The sequence below is a fragment of the Vigna umbellata genome, chromosome 8, assembly GCF_029865625.1.
Source record: "Vigna umbellata cultivar VRB3 chromosome 8, Vumbellata_1.0, whole genome shotgun sequence".
NCBI lineage: Eukaryota > Viridiplantae > Streptophyta > Magnoliopsida > Fabales > Fabaceae > Vigna > Vigna umbellata.
The window spans coordinates 21,124,093-21,135,665 of NC_142172.1; the positions used below are offsets into that span (position 1 = coordinate 21,124,093).

Here is an 11,573-nt window from a genome sequence, read left to right on the forward strand (position 1 = left end):
TATTAAAATCCCAAAATTAAAAATATTAACCAACAAACAACTTTTTAAAAAAAAAACATTATTTTACTTTTTATATTAAATAAAAGTTCATAAAAACAAAGTTAAACGGATTCAAATAAAAATTTCAAAACTAATTTCCTTTTTGTTTCGTATGTTTTCTTTTTATTTTTTTCGGAAAAACTAAATATTTTAAAAATTACAATAATTTTTTACACAACGGACATGAATATTATAAATGTTAATACTTTCCCTGCACATATTCATCTCTTAAACCCAATTTGGTTTCACAATCCATTCCTTTTATGTTTTTACGTAATTTTTCTAAATAAATTTAAATAACTCGTCTATTTTTATTTAGATCTTTTGTTCACAATACCGATTATGACAAAAGGACAAGGAAAGTACTAAAGAAACAAAAACTATATTTAAACCACACCTAGTGCTTTATCCAACAATGTAAACATAACCTTCATTAATATTCAAAAACTTCCAATTTAGACGGTTTCAGAATATTAATAATCCAAAAACAAGGTAAGAAAACTGAACTCCCGTTCAAAAACTCAAGCATAACTAACCTAAAGTATCTAGCAATAACATCCATAAAAAAAAGTAGCATTTTATGCTTTGATGGGTTCAAGAAAATCACATGCACGAGAACAATTGAAGATCCCTTTTCGACACAGGAAACTCATGTACAAATCAGATACAGTCTACATACACAAGTCTATTCGTCTCAAACAAAAAATGTCGGAGGTCCAATACGAGATCTAATAAAACAGAAAACTGGATTTTATGAAACTGCCATTATTCATATCAAATGCGATACTGCAGATAGTAATTTCATTATCAGCACAACCTTCATTCAAAAATCTTCCGTGAAAGCATACAGAGCGAGTGGCTAAAGGTAAATGCTCAATTTTTCAGCAGAGGCACAAAAATGTGACGTGAAGATTGTTTGATTCTCAGGATTGAGTTTCAGCTCCCGTTTCCTTTATTTGGATTGATGTCTTGGCTAAACTTGCTTCCAATTCATTTAACTCATCCAAGTCCAACTCATCGTCATCATCATCTATGTCATCAAGAGCTTCACCGTCAGCACCGGCTGAGGTGCTAGGACCATCTTGGGTAGCGTTCCCATTACCCTGAAGTTGGATCCGACAATTAGAAAAATGAAAGATACAGCTGATTTAAAAAAGGAGACCATGTTTAATACTAAAAGACACACACATTTGAACTGCACATTGAATAGAGAATGAAATGTAAGAAAGCTGGTGCTAGAGGCCAATACTTCCTCCTGAGACTTGGTTTAATGATTACTTGGTATAATGAAAAACTTAAAAACTCTAATTCATAATTCAAGGCAGAGCACCATGACCAAAGGAAAACAATAAGATTTTATACTTGATAAGAGTATCACCTATAACAACTATTTTCTTGTACACAAATCATTTTTCTAATTGGGTCTTAATTTAAAATCACAACACCATGGTTCCAATAACTAATAGTCTGTTATACATTCTGTTATCCCAACAGTACATAACGGAATATCACCACAGAAATGTACTTAGATCATAAAGAAAACAAAACTTTTCCCGGTGAACAATCTTAATACCCTCACTAACACAAAACCCACCATGAAGGGTAACCACCAATGCAAATAATTCAATAAACTGAAAGAAAAGAAGAAACTATGTTGTTGTAAAGGAAAAATAGTGGAGATAAACGGCCAAATCCATCAAAACACAACTGCACACTACTTTACAGTAACCAGAATAATCAAAGGCACGGTTGCACTTGGGTGTCCCTATACACTATCTTATTTTAATGAGTAAAAATTTTATACTTAATATTAATTTTAATTTTATGTAATCAATACCATCAATAAAGGGAATTCACTCTTTTGGTGTACAGTATTTTTTTTCAGTTTTACTCTTTCAATAACTACTTTTTCAATATTCAAATAATTACTAATAATAAAAAACTATTTTTCAATTTTACCATTTTAGTAACTAAATTTTTAAATTCAAATAATCTATAGCAGATCATTCACTCTTTTTCAAATTTTACCCTTTTAATAACTATCTTTTAACTTTAAATAAACAACTTTTTCCAATTTTATTGTTTTAATAACTACTTTTTTAAATTTAAATAATTAGTCATAATAAAAGGTGTAGAATTTGTACTGTTAAAATGTGTGCAGTTACTTCTGGCATTGGATAGTTTATTTTAATTTTTTTCTTTTTCTAATTTTCAAAATAATAAAAGGTAAAATAAGAATGAAATATGAGAATTGTTCTATGTATTGTTATTGATAGCAATATATAATGGGAATTCCCATTTCATATACATATTTCATATAGAAAATCTATATAAACTATTCATATGCTAAAATTAAGTGCCATATCTCACCAACACAACATCCTACAAATAACTTCAAACAGCACAAGAAACTATAAGTGGAGTGCCTCTTTCCCAATAGTAATAATAAGTATATTTTATTCTGAAAATGTATAAAATTATAAAATTAAAAACAACAAAAAAAATAAATTTTAACTCATTAAAATAAAATAGTGTATAGAAAATACGAGCACACAATGCAGTAGTGCCTGTTTCTGCTGGTTACAACTTTGTATTTTTTGGAACTCATTATATGTGCATTATATCCCATTACAAGAATGGGCTTTTAAAAACAAGCACAAGTTGTGCACTCAATACAAAACAAAGTCCAAGTCCTCCAAGATAATTTGGCAATTCACATTCCCACTACTCTACTAACCACAAGAGCTTCTTTCTAAAATGGAGTGAAGAATCAAACAAAATCAACTCAAAACAATTTGGTACTGCTATCCTGAACTGCAAATTTTTAGCTCAAAATATCATAATGGGGAAAGCATATTCCTAAAAGTTAAGATTATAGAGGACAATCACCTTAAATCAGGGTCTGGAGTCCAAATTGATTCACTAAGTTGCACTAAAGACTGACTTGACACTAATTAAAATATAGTCAAATTTCCCAAGTGGACAGCCCAATTGTTAACATTCAATACTTTAACTTCGAGGTCTTAAGGGCTATTCATGTTCTTTTATGGAAAAGAATGTTTTTAATTCAAAAACATTCTTTAAAACATCCTAACCACACGTTTTTTTAGAAAAAAAAAACATCAAAAATGTTTTTCTAGTGTTCTGTTGAAATCAAAAAGCTAAAAGTATTATATTAGTTAAGCAAAGAAAACCTACACAAAAAGGTTTTATAGAACATATATATGAGTGCATTTTCTTCTAAAACCTATCTAAACCCTCACCTTTGTTTATGTTTCCATGGAGGAAAAAAAATTATTGAAATTTTAAAAAATGAATGCTTGGTTGAAAAGAAAGTGAAACAAGTTGACTTGGGAATCAAGTTTCAATTTTTCTCCTCCAAGTTTTCTCTACAATTCAAATTTCAACTTAATCAGGGTAAATACTAGTTGAAATCAAACAGGATAGAGGGGCAGCAAGAGCTCAAGCAACACCCTAATATGTATCCAACGACCCAGTTAATTTCAAAGCAAAGCTTAGCAATACACAAGTTATTTATCTAAAAACTTAATCACTTTACTTAAAATTTATTTATATTTATAAAATGAGAGGGTATATCATGATTAAAGATTACAGTAGCACTCATGGTTCCATTACAGATACTGCAATTTACTCATCACAGTTACAGAAATTCAGTATCAGCCAAATTGGCCATATTTTTTTAAAATGCTTGCAACTGACAGATTTATTTTGAACAAAAAGGCACAACATTCCAGTAACTGTGGTCGCACTGCAGCTTTTTATGTGAACGGTAATCCTCTAGTAGCATTTATCTCAGATTTGCAATCACCAGGTTGGTTATCAGAATTTGAAATATACTAAACCAAATTTGGAGATGTTGAGAAGACAGACAAGAAAACTTACATTCTGTTCAGTTTCATCATATTCTGGTTCTCTCTGGTATTTTTCATATGCTTCTGCATCGTCCACAAACAAGCTAGCATTTGACAGAAACAGCTCCCGACCACTGCATTGGAGGAGAAAACAATGTAAAATAGTGTCCACCTTCATAACAACATGCACATACGATTTTTTATTGAGTAAAAGAAGGTGGGGGCCATATACATACATTCACATGTGAATATAGGTAATGGATAATGGATGTACCTCATACGGTCATTCTTAGCCCTCTCTGCCTGCTGTGCGGCTAAATTGGCATCTCTTTCTTCTATCTTCTTCTTCTTCCATTCATAGAATAAGTCGGGAGTCATAGGAGTCGTGGTTTTCACTTTGGCACGCTATACCATGTAAAATATTGTTAGATGACCTAATAAAATATTATGACATAGCTTCTAACAAGAAGGAAAAAAAATTCACCTGATTTTCAATCTCCTCCTCGATTGATAATTTGTCAGCTTCTTCCTCTAACAAAGCCTTCATTTGGGATTTCAAAACATAACCAGGTGGAAGAGCATGTCTATAATGGCAATTCTTACCACCATTGGGGCATTCCCAAAACCACCCGTATTGCTTCTTTTCTACAGCATCCAAAAAGTATTTGCATACCTGAACATATCAGCCAAATAACAGACAGCAGTCATTTCAAGTAGCACAAGCCAAACTACAAAAACAACTTGAAAATAATGCAATACCACCAAACATCCAATAGAAGCCTCACAATTAACCACAAAAAGAGTAAATGAATACCAAACAAATAGATTTAATAGTTAAGATTCCAAGTCCAACAAATCTAACAAAACATACAATGTCAGTCGCTTTATTCTGATTATAATCAGATTTCTTCGACTCCACCACCTTCTCCAAGGTCTCTTGATCCCAGTCCTCCATTGTTTCTGACAACATGAACCAAACCACGAAGTTAGAAAAACAAAAAAAAAAAGTTTTCAAAGCCAAAAAAATCAAAAAACAACTATCATCATTGAACTATCTCTATGCAATACCCTGGTCACGCTTATCACTATAAATGTCAATTTTTTCCCCTTTCCTCTGAACATTCAAATCATGCGAAAACTTGCACTTGAAGCCTTTGGCGCATTGCCCGACTTTATAAAACTCACACACTATAGACTTGGGATCAACACCTGAACAAAGCAAACTCAGATATATTAGCTTCCACTTTCCATCAACACTGATAAAAGAAAATAGTACTTATAAAATGATTATTTCATTACCAACTGGCACTTTAGGCTGAGTAACAGCGATTTTGAACAAATCATTTAGCTCCTTCTCCTTGGCCTTCTCTTCCTCCTTCTTTTTCTGTCATCACCATCACAAACAAATTTTTCTTAAGTAAAAATTACAAATCAGTTATAACCCATGATTAACAAAAAAGAAAACAGAGATACATATATATCATGTACCTTGGCATCGACTTTGGCAGGATCGACCCTGGGCTGCACTGATTGCTTAAGGTTCTGGACATACTTCTGAACATTTTTGCTCTTGTTTTTGTTCTTGAGACCGAAGGTTTTGTCCTCTACAATCTTCTGCTTCTTCGCTAAATCAGCTTTGGATTGCTGCTTCGGCGGCATATTTTATCGGCATCAAAAAATTAAGAACAAATATATGTGTTAGATAATATTAATTGCTTCGATGAAAATTAATAAAGGTATGAACGAAGGAAGGATCTGTGTGGTGCAAAGGAGGGGATGTTGAGAGGGGAAAGAAGTTTGCTTTTTGTTTGGGTGGGTTAGGGTTCGAAGGTGAGAGGCAAGGGGTGGTGTAGGTTCCAGAACATTATGAAGGGGTTCAATTCCCGATCTACCCCTCCAGTGCACACTTGATAGGTTAATCTTAAATCCTCTTCACTTTAAAATGGGCCCAATGCATGAGTTACAAGGATTTGTTCTTTGAACTCAAAAGGATAAGGTATTTTTCATTTCCATCTCACTTATTTAAGTCTCAATTATATACAATTTAAATAAAATATTTTGGATTAATATTAATTACAGTAATTTTTATACATTATTTTATATATTAATTTTAGCTATTAAATTTATTTAAGAAACTTAATAGGTAAAATTTATATTATAGTATAAATTTAAGAAATTTAATAGCTATTTATTTAAGAAATTTAATAGCTAAAATTTAAAAGGGATAAAGGCATACATGCTCTCTGTTTTTTTGGTTATCTATATTATTTATATTATATTATAAACATATTTTCTTCTTTTGCATATATAATATCTTTTACTTAATATCCTCTTTATGGTCCTTATTTCTGTCAAGTGTGTTTGATTTGGTTTCAGTTTTTTTATATATTCAATATTGTCCTAAAAAATGTAATTTTTGTTCAATTTAGTCATTTTTGCAAATGGCATTTAAATCGTTAATGGCAGACAATTTAACTACTGTCACGTCAAAAGTAGAGTCTTCGTGGCAGCTAGGGATAGCAAAAAAAAACTCGTACCCGCGGATACTCGCGGATAAAATCCGCTACGGGTATTTAGTACCCGTGGGTAGTAGGTAGCGGGTATTTTAATACCTGCTTGTTAACGGGTCAGGTACGAGTATCACACTATCCGTACCCGTAGGTACTCGTTATCCTTTAGAAAAATGAAATTACAATTTTATCCATTAGGTTTTTTTTTCTCACTTTTTAATTAGGCTTTTTTTTGTGAAATCTTGCTTTAAAATTGGGCCAAGCCCAAATCCCTTTTTTAGGATCTCATGTGTAGTCGCACCATTTGAAATTCCCCGTAGAAGCCGCTCTCCACCAACATGCTCTTTCATCTCATGTTACAATGCTCATTAAATGCTTCTTTCTCTATGGAAAAAAAATGAAACTTTCAGGTAAAGGCAAGCTCAAACCCAAAAGCTGAATTTAGAGGTTTCTGCCCCATGCCTTACCACATATCCATTCTCCACCTTTCCCATCGATCAAACACTTCTCCACCGATTGATCTTGATTTCCACCGTTCAACCTCTTCTTTTCAACCCAGAGTGCATCGACGAGGCACGCACAACGGTGACGACTGAATCTGCGACGAGGCGGTAGAGGTGGCGGACAAAGTGGTCGACGACGTGAGGAGACGGCGATGAGAGGCAGATCTGAGATGCTTTGGTGCAGATCTGAGATGTTTTGGTGCAGATCTAAGCTTGGACAAAATGAAGTCAACAACTTTTGGAGTCACGATTTCTCTTTGAAGTGCATATCTGAGACGCCTTGGAGTAGATCTAGGGTTTGAGTTTTTTTAAGAAAAAAGGAGAATAGAGTTTGGGGCATTGGGCTTGATTAAACAGGTATAAACGGGTATCCAACGGGTATCCGCGGATTAGAAAAAAATTCGCGGATTTTTTTATGCGGGTACCAGGTGGGTAGCGGGACGGATAACGAGTAGAATTTTTACATGTGGGTCAAGTTCGGGTATCACAATATTCGTGCTCGACCCGACCCGTTGTCATCCCTAATGGCAGCCCCTTTACCACCCCCAAAATTAGGGTTCTGCATTTGGGGGAAACCTTCCTGCGACGCGAGAAGAAGGAAAACGATGCTCGCGGTTTTGCTTCGGAGGATGATTTCGCATGTGCGCCTCATGGTAGCATGAAGAAGACGAACCTAGTTATGTAAGAAAGCACTCATGGTGGCCGGTGGAGGCAAGCAGCGGTGCGATTCTAGGTTTCTTTGATTTGGGATTTTTCTGGATTTCGTTGTGGTTCTCTACAGGTTGGAGAAGTTGATGACCCTAGAGCTTTGCTCGACGGCGACAAGGATTGTCGTGCTGACGATGAAGCTCTCGATTTGGATGATTCATGGCTGATGCGCGAGAATGAAGATTCGAATGGAGTTCGATATTAGGGTGGCTTGCGGCATTATTGATGGTGAAGACTTAGCGGTTTGGGTGGTGTGATTCAACTTTCTCTGTTTCTGGGTGCTTGTGTTTGATTTGCAAGTACGAGATGCTGGAAATGGCGGCTTGAGAAAATCTTGTGATGGCGGAGGCGCGGAGGTGCTCTAGGTAGTGCGGCGACCTGAGGAGAGTTTCGTTATTTTGGAGAGATCGCGACTTTGATGATGGTGGCCATGGAAGTTGTGCGTGATGGCTGCCATGGTTCTCTGCAGACACGGCTTCACAGCGGCATGATGACTTTGGACGATCTCTGCAGAGACGGTGGCGTTAGGGTTCGGTGGCGGCGCTAGGGTTAGGTGACTAGAGAGAAAGTAGTGTTTCGGTTTCTGTTTGGGCTGAAGGTTGAAGAAGATGGTGTTGTGGCAGAAGTTAAATGTCATCTCATTTGGGATTTGCACAGTTGGAGCAATGGTCGTTAACGATTTAAACGCCGTTTGCAAAAAGGACTAGATTGACAAAAATTATATTCTTTAGGACAACATTGAACAGAAAAAGAAAAAACTAGGACCAAATTGAACACACCTGACGAAAATAGGGACCATAAGGGGTATTAAGCCAATATTTTTATTTTTATTTTTACCTTTTAAATAATTGTTTTTTATTAAAATAATTATTTTACCAATTTTATTCTTATAAGTGAATGTTTTTAAATTTAATTGTTTTTTTTTATTATGACCTTCTTTTAAAATTTAACTATTTTTTAAAACTAAAATAATTATCTATGATAAAACTATAAAATTATTTACATTAAGTATAAATATAGAAATAATAATTTTATTACTTATTTTCATCATAGAAAAAAAAAAGTGAATAGACGTGCAAATATTAAGGGTAATTTCATTAATAACATATAAAGATCGGTATGTTTTTATTGGTTACATATAAAAAATATAGAAAATATGACATCTCAGTTTAGTAGTATACAACTAGTCAAATAAATATTACACATTCTATATTTTAGAATAGATAACTCATATATATATATATATATATATATATATATATATATATATATATATATAATGTTATTACATTTATCTCATATATAGGTATAACATCAAAATATACAAAGGTTCTAAGGTCTTGTATAGCTAAAAGGTATTATTACAATGATTAAAGAGCATAATAAAGTTTTTCGAAAGATAATGTAAACATGACCACATAATATCCATACTATATTGTTACACCACTCTCATCTTCCATTAGATTCATTGCTACTTCTTCATGTAGTCACACAATTAAGGTGATCATTGTAAACAAAGAGAACACAAACAAACAACATAAAAAAATTGGTAAGCTAATGTGCAAAATAGTTGATCTAAAATAATCACAATATACCAATTTATCAATTAAACATGTAGGACGTACAACAATTCATATATTCATACCAAAAGTTGACAATAAACTCAATTATTCAGATACATTCATTTGACATTGGGTTTCAACATAGACATGCACTTGTGGTGATATCTATTCTATGCAGAGTCATAAACAAAGAGGTTATTACCTTACCACCTACAAGGTCAATCCCCTTCATGCCTAAAACCAACCGTCCAATGGTTATGGCCTTCTGTGACTCTCACGATATAACTCATTCTACTCTATTTGAGCCTAAATAATTAATAAAGTTCAGGATGACTCCTTTTTTACCCTAATATATCAATGCATACACTAAACATTACCACCACACAGAATTCCTCCTTAGAATTCTCTCAACAACATTTCCAAACATATTCTCAACCATGTTATTACTCAATAAAAACACCATATTACATCTTAAACATACATAAAAACCATAATAAATATACCTCAAACAAGTCACAACATAAGAAACTTACTACATAAACATTGGCGCTCAAAAGTAACGCTCAACGTCAAACCTTTCCCAAAAGATGACAATTAGCAATAGTCTTGACACTCAGCTCCAAACCTTTTGCAAAAGGTGGCGCTCAGCGACAATTCTAGGACTCAATGTCATTCTTTTCGCAAAACGTCACGCTCAACGACACCCTTCTGTTACTTAACATTTTGGAACAAAAATTGTTCCACCTACTGTGAAAAGTGGCGCTCAATGGTACCCTACTACCACTCAATGCCAAAGCATTCACATTTTTCGGGGCTCCGCGATCTATAGCTAAAATACTCTTAGTCCTGCACAATAAATTGGCGATTAGTGCCATCTTGCAACTGCTCATCGTTGTGTCAGATATTAACAAACTAAAATTTATGATTTGGGGAAAAATAATTTGTTCAAATGGTAAAACTAGTATTCTTTACTTACTACTTTAGTAAAAAACAATTTTTAATGTCAAGACACAAGCCAACTTGCTCAATTGATTAGATTCTAAATTCATCAATTCAACACCAATTAAATCAATGCAAAACATAAACTTCAAAACACCTGTAATGTAAGAATAAATGCAATTAGCTTCTCTTACCTAGGAGATAAACTAAAAGCTCAAAAACCTTATAAACACCTCTTGATGCACAAAAAGCTCTATATGCTCCTAAGAACAAAATAAACATGATTAGGGCATACCATTAGAACTACTAATTAGTAAAAACAAGAGTCTATATATATTTTACTAAAACCTAGTTTCAAATAACTTTTCATTTAAATGTTTAACGTTGTGTTGCAAAAAGAAACTCTCTTGCGTTTTGAAAAGAGGCTTGTAAAACCTAGTGTTGGTAGAACTGAGAGCTTCCATTGAGTGCGTCTTAAGTGATTGTGTACACCTGTTGCGGCTAGGAAAAGATTTTCATCCTTTGTGTGTCAAAGAAAGTGTTTTTCATCTCTTGTCTCTTCAAGAGAGGTTTAGTGTTGTGTTGCATAAAGAAACCCTATGTGTTTTTAAAAGAGGCTTGTAAAACCTAATGTTGGTAGAAGTGAGATCTTTCACTAAGTGTGTCTTAAGTGATTGTGTACATTTGTTGTGGCTAGGAAAAGTTGTTCATTCTTTGGGTGTAAAAGGAAGTGTTGTTCACCTCTTGTGTCTTCAAGAGATGTGTTTTCTAACCTTTACTCTACTCTTTGTGATTGTATGTTATGGTTATTTCTTAGAGATTAGTTAATACCTCTTTAGAGAGATTAACAACTAAATGTTGGGTTTTTTTTTATCTTAACCAGTATAAAACTACTCATGCAACTTTCTTTTTCCCTACACTCTATCTTTTTTGTTTTCATTTTTAAATAATCGATTTTTGTTATAAAATCAATTTATTAAAGGAGAAAATTTTAAAAGACACAATTTTAGTAAGTAAACCAATTTCTCTACCTTCTTGGTTTTTGTCCTTATTGTGAATATTCCGTTGCGCAATTATAACAATATCAATACATATAAACATTCATATCAATAATTCCTAACAGATGTGATCATTCATACAAGACTCGACCATCTGGATACATGTGTTGATATAATACCTTGACAAGTTATGCACTTGTGGTGACCTATATTGCTCTACACGAGTCATTGTCAATAGGTTTAACCCTACAACACACAAGGTTAGTCCATTAACGTCTTTGGCCAAGATAAAGCCCCTGGACTAGGACCCTATGCTTCTTTCATCACATACCCCAGCCTTCTCTACTTAAGATTGGATGGTTATTAGAGCTACATGATAACTTCCAATACAAAATTCATACATCAATACATACACTATTGAAATCACTACAAGAAACTTCTC

The 11,573-nt window shown here is 33.6% G+C and overlaps 1 protein-coding gene across 1 annotated transcript; it reads right to left on the bottom strand.

Moving 5' to 3' along the window:
• Positions 1 to 647: 647 nt before the first annotated feature.
• On the bottom strand, positions 648 to 5,802 carry LOC124846966 (Zinc finger C-x8-C-x5-C-x3-H type family protein). Its single transcript, XM_047324337.2, has 8 exons — positions 5,400 to 5,802; positions 5,211 to 5,295; positions 4,980 to 5,120; positions 4,783 to 4,871; positions 4,396 to 4,584; positions 4,186 to 4,316; positions 3,943 to 4,045; positions 648 to 1,142 (listed from the first exon to the last, which is right to left on the bottom strand). Exons 1-8 carry the CDS (start codon positions 5,568 to 5,570, stop codon positions 963 to 965), a joined length of 1,089 nt encoding a protein of 362 aa, XP_047180293.1. The 5' UTR covers positions 5,571 to 5,802; the 3' UTR covers positions 648 to 962.
• Between the last annotated feature and the right edge of the window lie 5,771 nt (positions 5,803 to 11,573).

Coding starts and splice junctions, on each gene's coding strand:
- LOC124846966 (XM_047324337.2), bottom strand. CDS start 5,570: ATGCCGCCGAAGCAGCAATCCAAAGCTGATTTAGCGAAGAAGCAGAAG. Junction 5,296..5,399: donor CTGCCAAAGTCGATGCCAAG/GTACATGATATA, acceptor TGGTGATGACAG/AAAAAGAAGGAGGAAGAGAA. Junction 1,143..3,942: donor ATGATGAAACTGAACAGAAT/GTAAGTTTTCTT, acceptor ATCCAACTTCAG/GGTAATGGGAACGCTACCCA.